This window comes from Procambarus clarkii, chromosome 46 (genome assembly GCF_040958095.1).
Source record: "Procambarus clarkii isolate CNS0578487 chromosome 46, FALCON_Pclarkii_2.0, whole genome shotgun sequence".
Taxonomy (NCBI): Eukaryota; Metazoa; Arthropoda; class Malacostraca; order Decapoda; family Cambaridae; genus Procambarus; species Procambarus clarkii.
In genome coordinates, this window is record NC_091195.1 from 22,546,883 (window position 1) to 22,571,487 (window position 24,605).

Consider the following 24,605-nt stretch of genomic DNA (forward strand, 5'->3'; position numbering starts at 1 on the left):
TGGTCTGGTCAACATATAAGACCAAAGGAGACAGATCTACAGGTTAAGCTAGTATAACTAGGGACAGGTATGGTTGAACTAGCATAACTAGGCCATTTATGGTTGAACTAGTATCGTGGCTAATAGCCTAAACCAAGACATTGCATACTCGGCCTGGTATGCAATGTCCGATTTGCCTAACTGGCCGAAATATATATATATATATTTCTCAAATCTTTGTCAAGATTGGTTCTTTTTTAATAATAATAATCTTTTGTATTAGGAACATGAATTGCTGATTTTGATAAGTTAGCTGTGGATAGGGTAACTGTGGATAGGGTAACTGTGGATAGGGTAACTGTGGATAGGGTAGCTGTGGATAGAGTAGCTGTGGATAGGGTAACTATGGATAGGGTAACTGTGGATAGGGTAACTGTGGATAGGGTAACTGTGGATAGAGTAGCTGTGGATAGGGTAGCTGTGGATAGGGTAACTGTGGATAGGGTAACTGTGGATAGGGTAACTGTGGATAGAGTAGCTGTGGATAGGGTAGCTGTGGATAGGGTAGCTGTGGATAGGGTAACTGTGGATAGGGTAGCTGTGGATAGGGTAACTGTGGATAGAGTAGCTGTGGATAGAGTAGCTGTGGATAGGGTAGCTGTGGATAGGGTAACTGTGGATAGGGTAGCTGTGGATAGGGTAGCTGTGGATAGGGTAGCTGTGGATAGGGTAACTGTGGATAGGGTAACTGTGGATAGAGTAACTGTGGATAGAGTAGCTGTGGATAGGGTAGCTGTGGATAGGGTAACTGTGGATAGGGTAACTGTGGATAGAGTAACTGTGGATAGAGTAGCTGTGGATAGGGTAGCTGTGGATAGGGTAACTGTGGATAGGGTAACTGTGGATAGGGTAACTGTGGATAGGGTAACTGTGGATAGGGTAACTGTGGATAGGGTAGCTGTGGATAGAGTAGCTGTGGATAGGGTAACTATGGATAGGGTAACTGTGGATAGGGTAACTGTGGATAGGGTAACTGTGGATAGAGTAGCTGTGGATAGGGTAGCTGTGGATAGGGTAACTGTGGATAGGGTAACTGTGGATAGAGTAGCTGTGGATAGGGTAGCTGTGGATAGGGTAACTGTGGATAGGGTAACTGTGGATAGGGTAGCTGTGGATAGGGTAACTGTGGATAGAGTAGCTGTGGATAGGGTAGCTGTGAATAGGGTAACTGTGGATAGAGTAGCTGTGGATAGGGTAGCTGTGGATAGGGTAACTGTGGATAGAGTAACTGTGGATAGGGTAGCTGTGGATAGGGTAACTGTGGATAGGGTAACTGTGGATAGAGTAACTGTGGATAGAGTAGCTGTGGATAGGGTAGCTGTGGATAGGGTAACTGTGGATAGGGTAACTGTGGATAGGGTAACTGTGGATAGAGTAGCTGTGGATAGGGTAACTGTGGATAGGGTAACTGTGGATAGGGTAACTGTGGATAGAGTAGCTGTGGATAGGGTAACTGTGGATAGGGTAACTATGGATAGGGTAACTGTGGATAGAGTAGCTGTGGATAGGGTAACTGTGGATAAGGTAACTGTGGATAGGGTAACTGTGGATAGGGTAACTGTGGATAGGGTAACTGTGGATAGAGTAGCTGTGGATAGGGTAACTGTGGATAGGGTAACTGTGGATAGGGTAACTGTGGATAGAGTAGCTGTGGATAGGGTAACTGTGGATAGGGTAACTGTGGATAGAGTAGCTGTGGATAGGGTAACTGTGGATAGGGTAACTGTGGATAGGGTAACTGTGGATAGAGTAACTGTGGATAGAGTAGCTGTGGATAGAGTAGCTATGGACAGATTTCTGTCAGTTTAAACAAGACAAAATACAATACATAACACAATTAAATTAACATTTCACAAGATTTGAGTTTTATGGAAAATTAAATATTCCCGAAAATTCGGCTTGTTAAGCAACTCTGGCTATCAGGAACTACACTAGTATACCTAGGATATATAGGGTTGAGCTAGTAGTAGGATATACTCCTGAGTATATCATGTAGGCATATTTGACACCTTTATAGAGGTATAGGAGAATATCTTATATCGGAGTATAATCTGATTATATCTGGCTATACGTCTCGTTATACATACTATATATATACATATGCATACTATATATATACATATACCTACATATGCAAGGTAAGCCAAGCTAGGCTTAATACATACGCTAAGGCTATATGTAGTAAATATGTATTTTACCAAGCCTGAGAATACTCTCCCTGCCCTCTAGTATATAAATATTGTAGAATATCAATATTGCTGCGCATATATGTACATTCATATATACTTCTAACTTGTATATATATGAATATATACACATTAGGAGAGCATGCGTGTGCGTGTACGTGTGTGTGTTATCTTGAGATGATTTCGGGGCTTTAGTGTCCCCGCGGCCCGGTCCTCGACCAGGCCTCCACCCCCAGGAAGCAGCCCGTAACAGCTGACTAACTCCCAGGTACCTATTTACTGCTAGGTAACAGGGGGCATTCAGGGTGAAAGAAACTTTGCCCATTTGTTTCTGCCTCGTGCGGGAATCGAACCCGAGCCACAGAATTACGAGTCCTGCGCGCTATCCACCAGGCTACGAGGTCCCTCACGGGTGTGTTCTTTAACGCCTTCCACCTATAGCTTTATATAACTGTTTAACTATAGTCCCGTGGTCACAATATAGTCCTGACCGGTCCCCCATATATGGTGGCTATATAGAGTGGTGACTGGCCCCTGGTGAAGCACTGAAGGTCACAATGCTATACTCGCTAGCAAGGAATGACGTCACATTATAGCAAACCTCCTGCTACTGGCTAATCCATCATGACGTCATGATCAACGCTGCCCTGCCATTGGTCAGTCGTTGCCATGTGGCCGCGCGCCCCCACGATGTAAACAAACACAGCATGGAACCCTCACCTCTCACTCCCCCTTCCTCCTGTCTCTCCTCCCGCCCCCCCTCCTCAGTCTATACCTCCCTGCCCCCCCCCCAACGTGGGTCGACCCCCCCTCCCCCTTTCTCTCCCCTCCCCCCAGCCCCCCCAACGTCTCGTTCACCCATAACTTATTCACTTGTGTTGACATTCCTCCGTCGCAGAGTCGCACCAACACACGAAAATAAACGAAAAACACGACCCAATGGCCGACCTGATTTCAGCATAAATTGTTTTCGTGATGTTATCGCAGCGATGAGCCCAAACGCTTTCGCAGCGCCAGGGGGGGTGGAGGTATGTGATACCTTTAATAACGTGATAATTATTGTTTTAATTGTTAGTAGTTCAAGTTGGTGTTCAAAGTGTTCTTATTCGACACGTTCACCTCGTTAGTCTTATCTCTGTCCCTCGCCCCCCTCCCCCTCCTCCCCAGGGCGATGTGTGTTGATTAGTTAGATAGTTGATAATGTTGGAGGAGGGGGGGCGTGGCCCCAGGGAGAGGGGGGGCGTGTCTGGGGACAGTGTTGGTTTGACACAGACTAATTGGCCTACACGGTGTCGCGATGCTGCCGTGACACTCCCTTCTGTGTGTGTGTGCTCACCTATTTGTACTCACCTATTTGTGCTTGCAGGATCGAGCATTGACTCTTGGATCCCGCCTTTCTAGCTATCGGTTGTTTACAGCAATGACTCCTGTCCCATTTCCCTATCATACCTAGTTTTAAAATTATGAATAGTATTTGCTTCCACAACCTGTTCCCCAAGTGCATTCCATTTCCCCACTACTCTCACGCTAAAAGAAAACTTCCTAACATCTCTGTGACTCATCTGAGTTTCCAGTTTCCACCCATGTCCCCTCGTTCTGTTATTATTACGTGTGAACATTTCATCTATTTTCACTTTGTCAATTCCCCTGAGTATTTTATATGTCCCTATCATATCTCCTCTCTCCCTTCTTTTCTCTAGTGTCGTAAGGTTCAGTTCCTTCAGCCGCTCTTCATATCCCATCCCTCGTAACTCTGGGACAAGCCTCGTCGCAAACCTCTGAACCTTCTCCAGTTTCTTTATGTGTTTCTTCAGGTGGGGGCTCCATGATGGCGCGGCATACTCTAAGACTGGTCTCGCGTAGGCAGTGTAAAGCGCCCTAAAAGCCTCCTCATTTAGGTTTCTGAATGAAGTTCTAATTTTCGCCAGTGTAGAGTACGCTGCTGTCGTTATCCTATTTATATGTGCCTCAGGAGTTAGATTAGGTGTCACATCCACTCCCAGGATGTGTGTGTGTGTGTGTACTCACCTAATTGTACTCACCTAATTGTACTTGCGGGGGTTGAGCTCTGGCTCTTTGGTCCCGCCTCTCAACCGTCAATCAACTGGTGTACAGATTCCTGAGCCTATTGGGCTCTATCATATCTAAATTTGAAACTGTGTATGGAGTCAGCCTCCACCACATCACTTCCTAATGCATTCCATTTAGTAACTACTCTGACACTGAAAAAGTTCTTTCTAACGTCTCTGTGGCTCATTTGGGTACTCAGCTTCCACCTGTGTCCCCTTGTTCGCGTCCCACCAGTGTTGAATAGTTCATCCTTGTTTACCCGGTCGATTCCCCTGAGGATTTTGTAGGTTGTGATCATGTCCCCCCTTACTCTTCTGTCTTCCAGTGTCGTGAGGTGCATTTCCCGCAGCCTTTCCTCATAACTCATGCCTCTTAGTTCTGGGACTAGTCTAGTAGCATACCTTTGGACTTTTTCCAGCTTCGTCTTGTTCTTGACAAGGTACGGGCTCCATGCTGGGGCCGCATACTCCAGGATTGGTCTTACATATGTGGTGTACAAGATTCTGAATGATTCCTTACACAGGTTCCTGAACGCCGTTCTGATGTTAGCCAGCCTCGCATATGCCGCAGACGTTATTCTCTTTATGTGGGCTTCAGGAGACAGGTTTGGTGTGATATCAACTCCTAGATCTTTCTCTCTGTCTGTTTCATTAAGTACTTCATCTCCTATTCTGTATCCTGTGCCTGGCCTCCTGTTTCCACTGCCTAGTTTCATTACTTTGCATTTACTCGGGTTGAACTTCAACAGCCATTTGTTGGACCATTCACTCAGTCTATCCAGGTCATCTTGTAGCCTCCTACTATCATCCTCTGTTTCAATCCTCCTCATAATTTTTGCATCGTCGGCAAACATTGAGAGGAACGAATCTATACCCTCTGGGAGATCATTTACATATACCAGAAACAGTATAGGTCCAAGGACTGACCCCTGCGGGACTCCACTTGTGACGTCTCGCCAATCTGAGACCTCACCCCTCACACAGACTCGTTGTCTCCTGTTGCTTAGGTATTCCTCTATCCACCGGAGTACCTTCCCTCTCACTCCAGCCTGCATCTCCAACTTTCGCACTAGCCTCTTGTGTGGCACTGTATCAAAGGCTTTCTGACAATCCAAAAATATGCAGTCTGCCCACCCTTCTCTTTCTTGCCTTATTTTTGTTGCCTGGTCGTAGAATTCAAGTAACCCTGTGAGGCAGGACCTGCCATCCCTGAACCCATGTTGATGCTGTGTTACAAAGTTCCTTCGCTCCAGATGCTCCACTAGTTTTTTTCGCACAATCTTCTGTGTGTGTGTGTGTGTGTGTGTGTGTGTGTGTGTGTGTGTGTGTGTGTGTGTGTGTGTGTGTGTGTGTGTGTGTGTGTATTCACCTTGTTGTGCTTACAGGGATTGAGCTCTGCTCTTTCGGCCCGCTTCTCAACTGTCAATCAACTATTATTAACTATTTTTTTCACACCCAGGAAGCAGCCAGTAACAGCTGTCTCCTAGGTACCTATTTACTGCTAGGAAAAAGAGGCATCAGGGTGAAAGAAATTCTGCCCATTGTTTCTCGCCGGCGCCGGGAATCGAACCCCGGACCATAGGATTTCTTGTCCAGTGTGCTGTCCATTCAGCCACCGCCCCCCCCGTATGGGTCGTGTGTGTACTTACCTAGTTGTACTAATCTAGTGGTGTTGTGCTTGCAGGTGTTGAGCTCTGGCTCTTTGGTCCCGCCTCTCAACTATCAATCAACTGATCTAAAGGTTCCTGAGCCTATTGGGCTCTATCATATCTACACTTGAAACTGTGTATGGAGTCAACTTCCACCACATCACTGCCTAATGCATTCCATTTGTCAACCACTCTGACACTAAAAAAGTTCTTTCTAATATCTCTGTGGCTCATTTGGGCACTCAGTTTCCACCTGTGTCCCCTTGTGCGTGTGCCCCTTGTGTTAAATAGTCTGTCTTTATCTACTCCTATCAATTCCACTTAGAATCTTGTATGTGGTGATCATGTCTCCCCCCCTAACTCTTCCGTCTCCCAGTGACGTGAGGTTTAATTCCCGTAGTCTCTCCTCGTAGCTCATACTCCTCAGTTCGGGTACTAGTCTCGTGGCAAACCTTTGAACCTTTTCCAGTTTAGTCTTATATTTGACTAGATATGGACTCCATGCTGGAGCCGCATACTCCAGGATTGGTCTAACATATGTGGTATACAAAGTTCTGAATGATTCCTTACACAAGTTTCTAAAAGCCGTTCTTATGTTAGACATCCTGGCCTATGCCGCTGATGTTATCATCTTGATATGAGCATCAGGGGACAGGTCTGGCGTGATATCAACCCCCAGGTCTTTCTCTCTCTGACTCTTAAAGTATTTCATCTCCCAAATGATACCTTGTATCTGGTCTCCTGTTCCCTACACCTATCTTCATTACATTACATTACATTACATATGTTTGAGTTAAACACTATCAACCATTTGTTCGACCATTCCTGCAGCTTGTCCAGGTCTTCTTGAAGCCTCAAGCTGTCCTCCTCTGTCTTAATCCTTCTCATAATTTTGGCATCGTCAGCAAACATTGAGAGGAATGAGTCTATACCCTCTGGGAGATCATTTACGTATATCGGAAACAGGATAGGTCCAAGCACAGAGCCCTGTGGGACTCCACTGGTGACTTCAGGCCAATCTGAGGTCTCACCCCCCACCGTAACTCTCTGCTTCCTATTGCTTAGGTACTGCCTTTTCTACTGGAGCACCTGACCAATTACCCCTGCCCATTTCTCCAGCTTATGCATCAGCCTCTTATGGGGTACTGTGTCAAAGGCTTTCCGACAGTTCAAGAAAATGCAGTCTGCCCAGCCTTCTCTTTCTTGCTTAATCTTTGTCACCTGATCGTAGAATTCTATCAAGCCTGTAAGGCAAGATTTACCCTCCCTGAACCCATGTTGATGGGTTGTCACGAAGTTCCTTCTCTCCAGATGTGTTACTAGGTTTTTCTCACAATCTTCTCCATCACCTTGCATGGTATACAAGTTAAGGACACTGGCCTGTAGTTCAGTGCCTCTTGTCTGTCACCCTTTTAGAATATTGGTACTACATTAGCAGTCTTCCATATTTCTGGTAGGTCTCCCGTCTCCAGTGACCTACTATACACTATGGAGAGCGGCAAGCAAAGTGCTCCTGCACACTCTTTCAGTTCCCATAGTGAGATTCCATCCGGGCCAACAGCCTTTCTCACGTCCAGATCCAACAGATGCCACTTGACCTCATCTCTTGTAATTTCGAACCCTTCCAAGGCCGCCTGGTTTACTGCCCCCTCTCCTAGTGTAGTGACCTCTCCTTGTTCTATTGTGAAGACCTCCTGGAACCATTTGTTGAGTTCTTCACACGCCTCTTTGTCTTTCTCTGTGCACCTGTCCTCAACCATTGTAAGTTTCATTACCTATTCCTTCACTGTTGTTTTCCTTCTGATGTGACTGTGTAGTAGCTTTGGTTCGGTCTTGGCTTTGCTTGCTATTTCATTTTCATACTTTTCTCAGCTTCTCTTCTCACACTAACACTCGTTCTTGATTCTCTGGTGTCTTGCTCTGCTTCCAGGTGTTCTGTTATTTCGGAAGTTCCTCCACGATCTTTTGGTCAGTTCCTTTGCTTCCATACATGCCCTATTAAACCACGGATTCTTCTTTTGCTTTTCGTTTTTTTCCTGTCGGCCGGGATAAGCCTGTTTACAGCCTCCTGACACTTTTGGGTGACATAGTCCATCATGTCTTGTACGGACTTAGTTCTGAGTTCTGTGTCCCATGGTATATCCCTTAGGAATTTTCACATCTCAATTTTCCTTTCGGTACGCCAGCCCTTTGTTTCCTGGTTCTTTTTTGGGGGTGATAATTCCTAGCTCAACCAGGTACTCAAAGATCAATACTCTGTGATCCCTCATTCCCAAGGGGGCTTCCAACTTAACTTCCCTTATATCCGACTCATTTAGGGTAAATATCAGATCAAGCAAAGCTGGTTCATCCCCTCCTCTCATTCTTGTCGGTCCCTTGACGTGTTGGCTTAGAAAGTTTCTTGTTGCCACATCCAGCAGCTTAGCTCTCCATGTGTCTGGGCCTCCATGTGGGTCTCTGTTCCCCCAATCTATCTTCCCATGGTTGATGTCTCCCACGATTAGTAGTCTGGATCCGTTCCTGCTAGCCACAGAAGCTGCTCTCTCTAATATATTAATGGTGGCCATGTTTTTTCTATCATATTCCTGTCTGGGTCTTCTGTCGTTTGGTGAGGGAGTTATATATCATTACTATTATAATTTTTTTGTCCTCTAATTGCTATGGTACCTGTTATGTAGTTACTGAAATCCTCTCAGCCCTGATTAACCATTTCTTCAAAACTCCAACTTTTCTTATCAGCAAAGCTACACCACCACCTCCTCTTCCTTTTCTCTCTCTCCTCACTACGTAGTAGTCCTGTGGGAACACTGCATTTGTTATGGTTTTCGTTAGCTTTGTTTCTGTGAGTGCTATTATGTCTGGGTTTTCTTTTAGTGCCCATTCTCCAAGTTCACTTGTTTTATTTCTAATCCCATCTATGTTAGTGTACATTGCCTTGAAGCGCACTTTCTTCTCTTCATTCTCTTGTCCTCTTCTTGATGAACGTACTGCTGATGGAGGTGTAAAGATTTGAGAGGTGGTTAACAGGGTCTCAGACGGTGCTGGAGTGAGGGGCTGGGGGTTCAAGGGAAGGGAGTACAGGGAGGGTATGGGGTAAGGAGGGAGAAGGGGACAGGGAGGATATGGAGTGAGGGGGGGGGAAGGGAAAGGAGGGATGGGGGGGGTGGGGACATGGTGGGAATAAGGGAGAGGTGACAGAGTCAGTATGGGTTGAGGGGTGGAAGGTTGATTGAGCATTTGAGTGGGGACAGGGAGGGTGAAGGGTATCTTGAGATCTTGAGGTTATCTTGAAATGATTTCAGGGATTTTTAGTGTTCCCGCGGCCCGGTCCTCGACCAGGCCTCCACTCCCAGGAAGCAGCCCGTGATAGCTGACTAACACCCAGGTACCTATTTACTGCTAGGTAACAGGGGCATAGGGTGAAAGAAACTCTGCCCATTGTTTCTCACTGGCGCCTGGGATCGAATCCAGGACCACAAGATCACAAGTCCAGCGTGCTGTCCGCTCGGCCGACCGGCTCCCTAGGGTAGGGAGGGTTTCTATGCAGTGGGGGGTGGTGGTGTTGCCCTCCCTTCTGGTGTTGCTGGGATGCTGGTTGTGGGTTCCCCCTCTCACACTGGGAATGTTGTGTTGGTGGCTATGATTTCCTGGTTTTCTCCTCTCTTTCTGCACTTCTTCCTTGCCTCTGCCGTCATGTTTCTTTCCTCCTTCGTCCTGTCCCTCTGGCGGAATACGTTTTTGTATTCTTCCACACATTGTAGATGGCTCTTCCTTTCTAGAATATCCTCCTTCATGGTCTCATTTGCAAACACAATCTTTATCAGGCGGTCTTTGTCTCTGTTATACCAGCCTAACCTGAAAACCTTTTCAATGTTTTTTTTCATCCCCTTCCATCTTTAACCCTTTTAGTATTCCATTCACTGCCTGTCTGTCCTTACTATTCCATTCTAGCCTATTGGAACCTTACTGTTTTTTGATACCCACAGCTACCACTGATCTTTTTCTCTCCAGCAGCTGACTGGTGCACCTTGTTGCTTCCTGTGATGTTCCTGTTTGCATGGCTACCTCCATCACTGTGGCCTTTGCTTCTGAGCTCATTCTCAGTATTTTCACAAATGTTTCATGTACAGAGGCATTTCCTTCCAATGCACCATTTCCATCTTCCCTTTGGATGATCATCTGATGCTCAGCCTCAGTATTTTTCTCTGTGACGGATTTTATCTCCTCCTTTGCTGCTGTCAGCTCACTTTTCCGGTTGTTTATTGTATTCTTCATTCCATGCATCTTCTTCCTGATTTCCTCCCAAACTTGGGCTTACATTTCCTTCATTAGGTCATTTTGACTTTTCCCTGTGTCCTTGGTGTGTCCTCCCTGCCATTTTAGGGTTAGCCAGGGGGCAGAGAGGCAGAGAGAGAGAGAGAGAGAGAGAGAGAGAGAGAGAGAGAGAGAGAGAGAGAGAGAGAGAGAGAGAGAGAGAGAGAGAGAGAGAGAGAGAGAGAGAGAGAGAGAAAGACAGAGAGAGACAGACAAAGAGAGGCACCACCCCCCTTCCTGTGCCCAATCTCGATGACTCAGATATTCTGGTAACTTGAATTCAGGTAAAATTTTGTTTTCGTTATAACAATGATCTAAATTATAACTAAATTATATATTATAACAAAGTTTGGCTGGAATTTTGTATGTGTTTTCTTGGCCGGAAACCTGGGTCAAAAGACTTTGCGTCACAGGCTTTGCGTCACAGAAACTTTGCGTCACAGGCTTTGCGTCGCAGAGACTTTGCGTCACAGAGACTTTGCGTCACAGACTTTGCGTCACAGACTTTGCGTCACAGACTTTGCGACACAGAGAATTTGCGTCGCAGAGACTTTGCGTCACAAAGACTTTGCGTCACAGAGACTTTGCGTCACAGAAACTTTGCGTCACAGAGACTTTGCGTCACAGAGACTTTGCGTCGCAGAGACTTTGCGTCACAGAGACTTGCGTCGCAGAGACTTTGCGTCACAGACTTTGCGTCACAGAGACTTTGCGTCACAGAGACTTTGCGTCACAGAGACTTTGCGTCATAGACAACGTGGACCACAACACTACAACAACGCCTTATCGACGTACAAATAGTGGTGGTTACGTCTCGTGTGCGCGTGCGTGTACGCGTGCGTGTGTGCGTGCGTGTGTTAGTGTGTACGACCCCGTCATCAGCCCGGGTAGTTAGTGGTCGTTATCCAGCCATAACCACCCCGGAGTGTTAACGACGAGTCACAATAACGGGGCTGCAGACATAATGACCGAACCACCCCACTATATGAACAAACTAAGACGTTTCGGTCCATTTTCAAGACAATTGTCTTGAAAATGGTCCACAGGATGGACCGAAACGTCGTGGTCGTCTCCTTATCTTCTGGTGGGTGGTTTGGTTATTATATCTCCAGCCCCGTTATTGTGACTCATCGTTTCCACCCCCTGGGGTAGTTAACGGTCATTAACTAGCTGAATTATTCACCCTTGTTTCGTCATGCAGTATTGACCTTGGCAGAGCTACGAGAAGATAAACACCCGATTATTGGCCTATTTAAGATAATTATAAATAATAATTGATAAAATAATATTATGCAAATAATGTGACCTAACCTAACCTAACCTAACCTCCCTCAACCTCACTCTTCCACTTCTATCTCCTGATTTCCCCTCTCTGTAACCCCTCACAACCCCCCCCCCCTTGACCCTTCACACACTTACCCCTTTGTCCCCCCCCACGTTCTACCCCCCCACCTTAAATCCTGAACCACGAAAACAGGCAAAATATAATGTGTAATAAATCACATATTAACTCAGGGTCATTCATGTTAACTCAGGGTCATTCATGTTAACTCAGGGTCATTCATGTTAACTCAGGGTCATTCATGTTAACTCAGGGTCATTCATGTTAACTCAAGGTCATTCATGTTAACTCAGGGTCATTCATGTTAACTCAGGGTCATTCATGTTAACTCAGGGTCATTCATGTTAACTCAGGGTCATTTATGTTAACTCAGGGTCATTCATGTTAACTCAGGGTCATTCATGTTAACTCAAGGTCATTCATGTTAACTCAGGGTCATTCATGTTAACTCAGGGTCATTCATGTTAACTCAGGGTCATTCATGTTAACTCAGGGTCATTCATGCTAACTCAGGGTCATTCATGTTAATTCAAGGTCATTCAAAGTTAACTCAGGGTCATTCATGTTAACTCAGGGTCATTCATGTTAACTCAGGGTCATTCATGTTAATTCAAGGTTATTCAAAGTTAACTCAGGGTTATTCATGTTAACTCAAGGTTATTCAAAGTTAACTCAGGGTCATTCACGTTAACTCAAGGTCATTCAAAGTTAACTCAAGGTCATTCATGTTAACTCAGGGTCATTTATGTTAACTCAGGGTCATTCATGTTAACTCAGGGTCATTCATGTTAACTCAGGGTCATTCATGTTAACTCAGGGTCATTCATGTTAACTCAAGGTCATTCATGTTAACTCAGGGTCATTCATGTTAACTCAGGGTCATTCATGTTAACTCAGGGTCATTCATGTTAACTCAGGGTCATTCATGCTAACTCAGGGTCATTCATGTTAATTCAAGGTCATTCAAAGTTAACTCAGGGTCATTCATGTTAACTCAGGGTCATTCATGTTAACTCAGGGTCATTCATGTTAATTCAAGGTTATTCAAAGTTAACTCAGGGTTATTCATGTTAACTCAAGGTTATTCAAAGTTAACTCAGGGTCATTCACGTTAACTCAAGGTCATTCAAAGTTAACTCAAGGTCATTCATGTTAACTCAGGGTCATTCATGTTAACTCAGGGTCATTCATGTTAACTCAGGGTCATTTATGTTAACTCAGGGTCATTCATGTTAACTCAGGGTCATTCGTGTTAACTCAGGGTCATTTATGTTAACTCAGGGTCATTCATGCTAACTCAGGGTCATTCATGTTAATTCAAGGTCATTTATGTTAACTCAGGGTCATTCATGTTAATTCAAGGTCATTCAAAGTTAACTCAGGGTCATTCATGTTAATTCAAGGTTATTCAAAGTTAACTCAGGGTCATTCATGTTAACTCAGGGTCATTTATGTTAACTCAGGGTCATTCATGCTAACTCAGGGTCATTCATGTTAATTCAAGGTCATTCAAAGTTAACTCAGGGTCATTCATGTTAACTCAGGGTCATTCATGTTAACTCAGGGTCATTCATGTTAACTCAGGGTCATTCATGTTAACTCAGGGTCATTCATGTTAATTCAAGGTTATTCAAAGTTAACTCAGGGTCATTCATGTTAACTCAGGGTCATTCAAAGTTAACTCAGGGTCATTCAAAGTTAACTCAGGGTCATTCATGTTAACTCAAGGTTATTCAAAGTTAACTCAGGGTCATTCACGTTAACTCAAGGTCATTCAAAGTTAACTCAGGGTCATTCATGTTAACTCAGGGTCATTCATGTTAACTCAGGGTCATTTATGTTAACTCAGGATCATTCAAAGTTAACTCAGGGTCATTCATGTTAACTCAGGGTCATTCATGTTAACTCAGGGTCATTCATGTTAACTCAGGGTCATTCCTGTTAACTCAGGGTCATTTATGTTAACTCAGGGTCATTCATGTTAACTCAAGGTCATTCATGTTAACTCAAGGTCATTCATGTTAACTCAGGGTCATTCATGTTAACTCAGGGTCATTCATGTTAACTCAGGGTCATTCATGTTATCTCAGGGTCATTCATGTTAACTCAAGGTCATTCATGTTAACTCAGGGTCATTTATGTTAACTCAGGGTCATTCACGTTAACTCAAGGTCATTCATGTTAACTCAGGGTCATTTATGTTAACTCAGGGTCATTCATGTTAACTCAGGGTCATTTATGTTAACTCAGGGTCATTCATGTTAACTCAAGGTCATTCATGTTAACTCAGGGTCATTTATGTTAACTCAGGGTCATTCATGTTAACTCAGGGTCATTCATGTTAACTCAAAGTCATTTATGTTAACTCAGGGTCATTCATGTTAATTCAAGGTCATTCAAAGTTAACTCAGGGTCATTCATGTTAACTCAGGGTCATTCATGTTAACTCAGGGTCATTCATGTTAACTCAGGGTCATTCATGTTAACTCAGGGTCATTCATGTTAACTCAGGGTCATTCATGTTATCTCAGGGTCATTCATGTTAACTCAGGGTCATTCATGTTAACTCAGGGTCATTTATGTTAACTCAGGGTCATTCAAAGTTAACTCAGGGTCATTCGTGTTAACTCAGGGTCATTCGTGTTAACTCAGGGTCATTCATGTTAACTCAAGGTCATTCATGTTAACTCAGGATCATTCATGTTAACTCAGGGTCATTCATGTTAACTCAGGGTCATTCATGTTAACTCAGGGTCATTCATGTTAACTCAGGGTCATTCATGTTAACTCAGGGTCATTCATGTTAACTCAGGGTCATTTATGTTACCTCAGGGTCATTCAAAGTTAACTCAGGGTCATTCATGTTAACTCAGGGTCATTCGTGTTAACTCAGGGTCATTCATGATAACTCAAGGTCATTCATGTTAACTCATGGTCATTCATGTTAACTCAGGGTCATTCATGTTAACTCAGGGTCATTCATGTTAACTCAGGGTCATTCATGTTAACTCAGGGTCATTCAAAGTTAACTCAGGGAAATTCATGTTAACTCAGGGTCATTCATGTTAACTCAGGGTCATTCATATTAACTCAGGGTCATTCATGTTAACTCAGGGTCATTCATGTTAACTCAGGGTCATTTATATTAACTCAGGGTCATTCATGTTAATTCAAGGTCATTCAAAGTAAACTCAGGGTCATTCATGTTAACTCAGGGTCATTCATGTTAACTCAGGGTCATTCATGTTAACTCAGGGTCATTCATGTTAACTCAGGGTCATTCATGTTAACTCAGGGTCATTCATGTTAACTCAGGGTCATTCAAAGTTAACTCAGGGTCATTCATGTTAACTCAGGGTCATTCGTGTTAACTCAGGGTCATTCATGTTAACTCAAGGTCATTCATGTTAACTCAGGATCATTCATGTTAACTCAGGGTCATTCATGTTAACTCAGGGTCATTCATGTTAACTCAGGGTCATTTATGTTAACTCAGGGTCATTCATGTTAACTCAGGGTCATTCATGTTAACTCAGGGTCATTCATGTTAACTCAGGGTCATTCATGTTAACTCAGGGTCATTCATGTTAACTCAGGGTCATTCATGTTAACTCAGGGTCATTCATGTTAACTCTGGGGCATTCATGTTAACTCAGGGTCATTCATGTTAACTCAGGGTCATTCATGTTAACTCAGGGTCATTCATGTTAACTCAGGGTCATTCATGTTAACTCAGGGTCATTCATGTTAACTCAGGGTCATTCATGTTAACTCAGGGTCATTCATGTTAACTCAGGGGCATTCATGTTAACTCAGGGGCATTCATGTTAACTCAGGGTCATTTATGTTAACTCAGGGTCATTCATGTTAACTCAGGGTCATTCATGTTAACTCAGGGTCATTCATGTTAACTCAGGGTCATTCATGTTAACTCAGGGTCATTCATGTTAACTCAGGGTCATTCATGTTAACTCAGGGTCATTCATGTTAACTCAGGGTCATTCATGTTAACTCAGGGTCATTCATGTTAACTTAAGGTCATTCATGTTAACTCAAGGTCATTCATGTTAACACAGGGTCATTCATGTTAACTCAGGGTCATTCATGTTAACTCAGGGTCATTCATGTTAACTCAGGGACATTCATGTTAACTCAGGGTCATTCATGTTAACTCAGGGTCATTCATGTTAACTCAGGGTCATTCATGTTAACTCAGGGTCATTCATGTTAACTCAGGGTCATTCATGCTCACTCAGGGTCATTCATGTTAATTCAAGGTCATTCAAAGTTAACTCAGGGTCATTCATGTTAACTCAGGGTCATTCATGTTAATTCAAGGTTATTCAAAGTTAACTCAGGGTCATTCATGTTAACTCAGGGTCATTCAAAGTTAACTCATGGTCATTCAAAGTTAACCCAGGGTCATTCATGTTAACTCAAGGTTATTCAAAGTTAACTCAGGGTCATTCACGTTAACTCAAGGTCATTCAAAGTTAACTCAAGGTCATTCATGTTAACTCAGGGTCATTCATGTTAACTCAGGGTCATTCATGTTAACTCAGGGTCATTTATGTTAACTCAGGGTCATTCATGTTAACTCAGGGTCATTTGTGTTAACTCAGGGTCATTTATGTTAACTCAGGGTCATTCATGCTAACTCAGGGTCATTCATGTTAATTCAAGGTCATTTATGTTAACTCAGGGTCATTCATGTTATTTCAAGGTCATTCAAAGTTAACTCAGGGTCATTCATGTTAATTCAAGGTTATTCAAAGTTAACTCAGGGTCATTCATGTTAACTCAGGGTCATTTATGTTACCTCAGGGTCATTCATGCTAACTCAGGGTCATTCATGTTAATTCAAGGTCATTCAAAGTTAACTCAGGGTCATTCATGTTAACTCAGGGCCATTTATGTTAACTCAGGGTCATTCATGTTAACTCAGGGTCATTCAAAGTTAACTCAGGGTCATTCAAAGTTAACTCAGGGTCATTCATGTTAACTCAAGGTTATTCAAAGTTAACTCAGGGTCATTCACGTTAACTCAAGGTCATTCAAAGTTAACTCAAGGTCATTCATGTTAACTCAGGGTCATTCATGTTAACTCAGGGTCATTCATGTTAACTCAGGGTCATTTATGTTAACTCAGGATCATTCAAAGTTAACTCAGGGTCATTCATGTTAACTCAGGGTCATTCATGTTAACTCAGGGTCATTCATGTTAACTCAGGGTCATTTATGTTAACTCAGGGTCATTCATGTTAACTCAAGGTCATTCATGTAAACTCAGGGTCATTTATGTTAACTCAGGGTCATTCATGTTAACTCAAGGTCATTCATGTTATCTCAGGGTCGTTCATGTTAACTCAAGGTCATTCATGTTAACTCAGGGTCATTTATGTTAACTCAGGGTCATTCATGTTAACTCAAGGTCATTCATGTTAACTCAGGGTCATTTATGTTAACTCAGGGTCATTCATGTTAACTCAGGGTCATTTATGTTAACTCAGGGTCATTCATGTTAACTCAAGGTCATTCATGTTAACTCAGGGTCATTTATGTTAACTCAGGGTCATTCATGTTAACTCAGGGTCATTCATGTTAACTCAAAGTCATTTATGTTAACTCAGGGTCATTCATGTTAATTCAAGGTCATTCAAAGTTAACTCAGGGTCATTCATGTTAACTCAGGGTCATTCATGTTAACTCAGGGTCATTCATCTTAACTCAGGGTCATTTATGTTAACTCAGGGTCATTCATGTTAATTCAAGGTCATTCAAAGTTAACTCAGGGTCATTCATGTTAACTCAGTGTCATTCATGTTAACTCAGTGTCATTCATGTTAACTCAGGGTCATTCATCTTAACTCAGGGTCATTTATGTTAACTCAGGGTCATTCATGTTAATTCAAGGACATTCAAAGTTAACTCAGGGTCATTCATGTTAACTCAGGGTCATTCATGTTAACTCAGGATCATTCATCTTAACTCAGGGTCATTTATGTTAACTCAGGGTCATTCATGTTAACTCAGGGTCATTTATGTTAACTCAGGGTCATTCATGTTAACTCAGGGTCATTCATGTTAACTCAGGGTCATTCATGTTAATTCAAGGTCATTCAAAGTTAACTCAGGGTCATTCATCTTAACTCAGGGTCATTCATCTTAACTCAGGGTCATTCATGTTAACTCAAGGTCATTCATGTTAACTCAGGGTCATTCATGTTAACTCAAAAGGTATTTGTGTCAAGAATCATTTAAGGCCACATGTGGCGGCGTGTATATATATATATATATATATATATATATATATATATATATATATATATATATATATATATATATATATATATATATATATATATATATATTATATATATTATATATTTGATATGTTCAATGAAATGAAAACAGTACGAGCAATTATTGAACACTTGTAAACCATTGGGAATACTGATGAACACTAGTGAACACTGATGAACACTGATGAACACTGCTGAACACTGATGAACGCTGATGAACACTGCTGAACACTGTGGTACTCACCATGTATGAGGGCACCGTCTTGAGGAAGGCCCTGACCTTCTGGTCCGTTGCATGTTGGTTAACAAGCTTGGCGCCTTGTCCCTGTAAGATGATGTCCTCCAGGGAGTCAACATCAGCAGACCGGATGTACTCCCTGATCTTGGCTGACCCGGGTCCGCTCTCGTTGGCCAGGGCTGTCCGGGAGAGATAGATAGGGTCAGGGAGAGGTAGATAGGGTCAGGGAGAGGTAGATGGGGTCAGGGAGTGGTAGATAGGGTCAGGGAGTGGTAGATAGGGTCAGGGAGTGGTAGATAGGGTCAGGGAGTGGTAGATAGGGTCAGGGAGACGTAGATAGGGTCAGGGAGAGGTAGATATGGTCAGGGAGAGGTAGATGGGGTCAGGGAGAGGTAGATGGGGTCAGGGAGTGGTAGATGGAGTCAGGGAGAGGTAGATAGGTTCAGGGAGAGGTAGATAGGGTCAGGGAGTGGTAGATAGGGTCAGGGAGTGGTAGATAGGGTCAGGGAGTGGTAGATAGGGTCAGGGAGAGGTAGATAGGGTCAGGGAGAGGTAGATAGGGTCAGGGAGTGGTAGATAGGGTCAGGGAGTGGTAGATAGGGTCAGGGAGTGGTAGATAGGGTCAGGGAGTGGTAGATAGGGTCAGGGAGAGGTAGATAGGGTCAGGGAGTGGTAGATAGTGTCAGGGAGTGGTAGATAGGGTCAGGGAGTGGTAGATAGGGTCAGGGAGTGGTAGATAGGGTCAGGGAGAGGTAGATAGGGTCAGGGAATGGTATATAGGGTAAGGGAGAGGTAGATAGGGTCAGGGAGTGGTAGATAGGGTCAGGGAGAGGTAGATAGGGTCAGGGAGTGGTAGATAGGGTCAGGGAGTGGTAGATAGGGTCAGGGAGAGGTAGATAGGGTCAGGGAGTGGTAGATAGGGTCAGGGAGTGGTAGATAGGGTCAGGGAGAGGTAGATAGGGTCAGGGAGTGGTAGATAGGGTCAGGGAGAGGTAGATGGGGTCAGGGAGTGGTAGATAGGGTCAGGGAGTGGTAGATAGGGTCAGGGAGTGGTAGATAGGGTCAGATAGAGGTAGATAGGGTCAGGGAGAGGTAGATAGGGTCAGGGAGAGGTATATAGGGTCAGGGAGTGGTAGATAGGGTCAGGGAGTGGTAGATAGAGTCAGGGAGTGGTAGATAGGGTCAGGGAGAGGTAGATAGGGTCAGGGAGAGGTAGATAGGGTCAGGGAGAGGTAGATAGGGTCAGGGAGTGGTAGATAGGGTCAGGGAGTGGTAGATAGAGTCAGGGAGTGGTAGATAGGGTCAGGGAGTGGTAGATAGGGTCAGGGAGTGGTAGATAGGGTCAGGGAGTGGTAGATAGGGTCATGGAGTGGTAGATAGGGTCAGGGAGAGGTAGATAGGGTCAGGGAGTGGTAGATAGGGTCAGGGAGAGGTAGATAGGGTCAGGGAGTGGTGGATAGGGTCATGGAGAGGTAGATAGGGTCAGGGAGTGGTAGATAGGGTCAGGGAGAGGTAGATAGGGTCAGGGAGAGGTAGATAGAGTCAGGGCCGAAGGGTTATGTTAAGTGGGAGGGTTTTGTGTGATGGGAAAAGTGTTTGGGTCGGTATAGGGTATAGCGACACCTGTTTGAATGTGTTTTATAGTATATATGAATGTTTTATACCAGATTGCATTGTGTTACGGCGGACTTGTGCCGGACACAGCTTAGGACGGTAAGGGGACGTTAATATAATGTTGGCACTCCATTCTACTCCCACTATAATTACCCCCTACCCCCTCTCTCTACCATACTCCCCCTTCCACAACCATACCCTAACTTTCCCCACTCCACCACACCTCTACCACCCACACTACCACCACCCCACTACCACCACCACCACACCCCAACCACCCCCACTCCACCACCCCACTACCACCACCACCACACCCCAACCACCCCCACTCCACCATAACCACCACATTACTAACACTTACGTGCTAGTGGCAGGCTTGGAGGATAATTGAAAAGGAAAAGTATGCAATTAAGTCGGTCAAAGGTCAATTAACGGATGACGAGCGAGTAGTTGGGTAGTTAGTGCAGAAATTACTTGGGGGCGTCAAGGGTTAGAAATCATGTGCTTAGAATAATAATATTATTATTATTATTATTATTATTATTATATTCAAAGAAATATATTACTGTGAGTATCAATACGAGTAATCAATTGGAGCTGTGAGGTAGACTCGAACCTGCGTACTATACCACCACTTGATGTTAAGTAATTCAAACTGTAAGTTCTCATTTTAACTACTTTTCCTACACCAGCGGGTCTCTGAGTATGGAGTGGGAGGTGGTGGTGGTGGAGTGGGGGGTGGGTGTGGTGGAGTGGGGGTGGGTGTGGTGGAGTGGGTGTGGGTGTGGTGGAGTGGGTATGATGGAGTGGGGGTGGGTGTGATGGAGTGGGGGTGGGTGTGGTGGAGTGGGGGTGGTTGTGGTGGAGTGGGTGTGGGTGTGGTGGAGTGGGGGTGGGTGTGGTGGAGTGGGGGGTGGGTGTGGTGGAGTGGGGGGTGGGTGTGGTGGAGTGGGGGGTGGGTGTGGTGGAGTGGGGGTGGGTGTGGTGGGGTGGGGGTGGGTGTGGTGGAGTGGGGGTGGGTGTGGTGGAGTGGGGGTGGGTGTGGTGGAGTGGGGGTGGTGGAGTGGGGGTGGGTGTGGTGGAGTGGGGTGGGTGTGGTGGAGTGGGTGTGGTGGAGTGGGGGTGGGTGTGGTGGAGTGGGGGTGGGTGTGGTGGAGTGGGTGTGGTGGAGTGGGGGTGGGTGTGGTGGAGTGGGGGTGGGTGTGGTGGAGTGGGTGTGGTGGAGTGGGGGTGGGTGTGGTGGAGTGGGGGTGGGTGTGGTGGAGTGGGGTTGGGTGTGGTGGAGTGGGGGTGGGTGTGGTGGAGTGGGGGTGGGTGTGGTGGAGTGGGTGTGGTGGAGTGGGGGTGGGTGTGGTGGAGTGGGGGTGGGTATGATGGAGTGGGGGTGGGTGTGATGGAGTGGGGGTGGGTGTGGTGGAGTGGGTATGATGGAGTGGGAGTGGGTGTGATGGAGTGGGGGTGGGTGTGGTGGAGTGGGGGTGGGTGTGGTGGAGTGGGGGTGGGTGTGGTGGAGTGGGTATGATGGAGTGGGGGGTGGGTGTGGTGGAGTGGGGGGTGGGTGTGGTGGAGTGGGGGTGGGTGTGGTGGAGTGGGGGTGGGTGTGATGGAGTGGAGGTGGGTGTGGTGGAGTGGGGGTGGGTGTGATGGAGTGGGGGTGGGTGTGGTGGAGTGGGGGTGGGTATGATGGAGTGGGGGTGGGTGTGGTGGAGTGGGGGTGGGTGTGGTGGAGTGGGTATGATGGAGTGGGGGGTGGGTGTGGTGGAGTGGGGGTGGGTGTGGTGGAGTGGGGGTGGGTGTGATGGAGTGGAGGTGGGTGTGGTGGAGTGGGGGTGGGTGTGATGGAGTGGGGGTGGGTGTGATGGAGTGGGGGTGGGTGTGATGGAGTGGGGGTGGGTGTGGTGGAGTGGGTGTGATGGAGTGGGGGTGGGTGTGATGGAGTGGGGGTGGGTGTGGTGGAGTGGGGGGTGGGTGTGGTGGAGTGGGGGTGGGTGTGATGGAGTGGGGGTGGGTGTGATGGAGTGGAGGTGGGTGTGGTGGAGTGGGGGTGGGTGTGGTGGAGTGGGTGTGATGGAGTGGGGTGGGTGTGATGGAGTGGGGGTGGGTGTGATGGAGTGGGGGTGGGTGTGGTGGAGTGGGGGTGGGTGTGGTGGAGTGGGGGTGGGTGTACTCACCTAGTTGTGCTTGCGGGGGTTGAGCTCTGGCTCTTTGGTCCCGCCTCTCAACTGTCAATCAACAGGTGTACAGGTTCCTGAGCCTATTGGGCTCTATCATATCTACACTTGAAACTGTGTATGGAGTCAGCCTCCACCACATCACTTCCTAATGCATTCCATTTGTCAACCACTCTGACACTAAAAAAGTTCTTTCTAATATCTCTGTGGCTCATTTGGGCACTCAGTTTCCACCTGTGTCCCCTAGTGCGTGTGCCCCTTATGTTAAACAGCCTGTCTTTATCAACCCTGTCGATTCCCTTGAGGATCTTGAATGTGGTGATCATGTCCCCCCTAACTCTTCTGTCTTCCAACGAAGTGAGGTTTAATTCCCGTAGTCTCTCCTCGTAGCTCATACCTCTCAGCTCGGGTACTAGTCTGGTGGCAAACCTTTGAACCTTTTCCATTTTAGTCTTATGCTTGACTAGATATGGACTCCATGCTGGTGCCGCATACTCCAGGATTGGTCTGACATATGTGGTATATAATGTTCTGAAAGATTCCTTACACAAGTTTCTAAAGGCCGTTCTTATGTTAGCCAACCTGGCATATGCTGCTCCTGTTATCCTCTTGATATGAGCTTCAGGGGACAGGTCTGGCGTGATATCAACCCCCAGGTCTTTCTCTCTCTCGGACTCTTGAAGTATTTCATCTCCCAAGTGATACCTTGTATCTGGTCTCCTGCTTCCTACCCCTATCTTCATTACATTACATTTGCTTGGATTAAACTCTAACAGCCATTTGTTCGACCATTACTGCAGCTTGTCCAGGTCTTCTTGAAGCCTCAAGCTGTCCTCCGCTGTCTTAATCCTTCTCATAATTTTGGCGTCGTCAGCAAACATTGAGAGGAATGAGTCTATACCCTCTGGGAGATCATTTACGTATATCAGAAACAGGATAGGTCCAAGTACAGAGCCCTGTGGGACTCCACTGGTGACTTCACGCCAGTCTGAGGTCTCACCCCTCACTGTAATTCACTGCTTCCTATTGTTTAGGTACTCCCTTATCCACTGGAGCGCCCTACCAGTTACTCATGCCTGTTTCTCCAGCTTATGCATCAACCTTTTATGGGGTACTGTGTCAAAGGCTTTCCGACAGTCCAAAAAAATGCAGTCCGCCCACCCTTCTCTTTCTTGTTTAATCTTTGTCACCTGATCGTAGAATTCTATCAATCCTGTAAGGCAAGATTTACCCTCCCTGAACCCATGTTGATGGGTTGTCACGAAGTCTCTTCTCTCCAGATGTGTTACTAAGTTTTTTCTCACAATCTTCTCCATCACCTTGCATGGTATACAAGTTAAGGACACTGGCCTGTAGTTCAGGGCCTCTTGTCTGTCACCCTTTTTGTATATTGGTACTACATTAGCAGTCTTCCATATTTCTGGTAGGTCTCCCGTTTCCAGTGACCTACTATACACTATGGAGAGTGGCAAGCAAAGTGCTCCTGCACACTCTTTCAATACCCATGGCGAGATTCCATCCGGCCCAACAGCTTTTCTCACATCCAGCTCCAATAGGTACTTCTTGACCTCATCTCTTGTAATTTCGAACCTTTCCAAGGTCACCTGGTTTGCTGCCACCTCTCCTAGCGCCGCGACATCTCCTTGTTCTATTGTAAAGACCTCCTGGAACCTTTTGTTGAGTTCTTCACACACCTCTTTGTCATTCTCTGTGTACCTGTCCTCACCCACCCTAAGTTTCATCACCTGTTCCTTCACTGTTGTCTTCCTCCTGATGTGACTGTGTAGTAGCTTTGGTTCGGTCTTGGCATTATTAGCTATATCATTTTCATACCTTTTCTCAGCTGCTCGTCTCACACTAACATACTCGTTCCTGGTTCTCTGGTGTCTCTCTCTACATTCTGGTGTTCTGTTATTACGGAAGTTCCTCCATGCCCTTTTCTTCTGCTCCTTTGCTTTCATACATTCCTTATTAAACCACAGATTCTTCCTTTGCTTCTCTGTTTTTTCCTGTCGGGCTGGGACAAACCTGCTTACAGCCTCCTGACATTTTTGGGTGACATAGTCCATCATGTCTTGTACGGACTTGGTTCCGAGTTCTGTGTCCCAATGTATATCCCATAGGAATTTATTCATTTCCTCATAGTTTCCCTTTCGGTACGCCAGCCCTTTGGTTCCCAGTTCTTTTTTGGGGGTGATAATTCCCAGCTCAACCAGGTACTCAAAGCTCAATACACTATGATCACTGATTCCCAAGGGGGCTTCCAACTTAACTTCCCTTATATCCGACTCATTTAGGGTAAATATCAGATCAAGCAAGGCTGGTTCATCCCCTCCTCTCATTCTTGTCGGTCCCTTGACGTGTTGACTTAGAAAGTTTCTTGTTGCCACATCCAGCAGCTTAGCTCTCCATGTGTCTGGGCCTCCATGTGGGTCTCTGTTCCCCCAATCTATCTTCCCATGGTTGAAGTCTCCCATGATTAGAAGTCTGGATCCGTTCCTGCTAGCCACAGAAGCTGCTCTCTCTATTATATTGATGGTGGCCAAGTTGTTTCTATCATATTCCTGTCTGGGTCTTCTGTCATTTGGTGGGGGGTTATATATGACTACTATTATAATTTTCTGTCCTCCAGTTGCTATGGTGCCTGAAATGTAGTCACTGAAACCTTCACAGTTCTGAAT

General features: G+C 45.5%; 1 protein-coding gene across 4 annotated transcripts in view; it reads right to left on the bottom strand.

Moving 5' to 3' along the window:
* The window catches only part of LOC123770574 (uncharacterized), a 266,666-nt gene that overhangs the window by 208,699 nt on the left and 33,362 nt on the right, over window positions 1-24,605 (bottom strand). For all 4 annotated transcript variants that reach the window (XM_069301841.1, XM_069301840.1, XM_045762611.2 and 1 more), the window contains exon 3: window positions 18,146-18,318. In XM_069301841.1, the coding sequence (XP_069157942.1) occupies window positions 18,146-18,318 (173 nt within the window). The remainder of the gene's footprint in view (window positions 1-18,145; window positions 18,319-24,605) is intronic.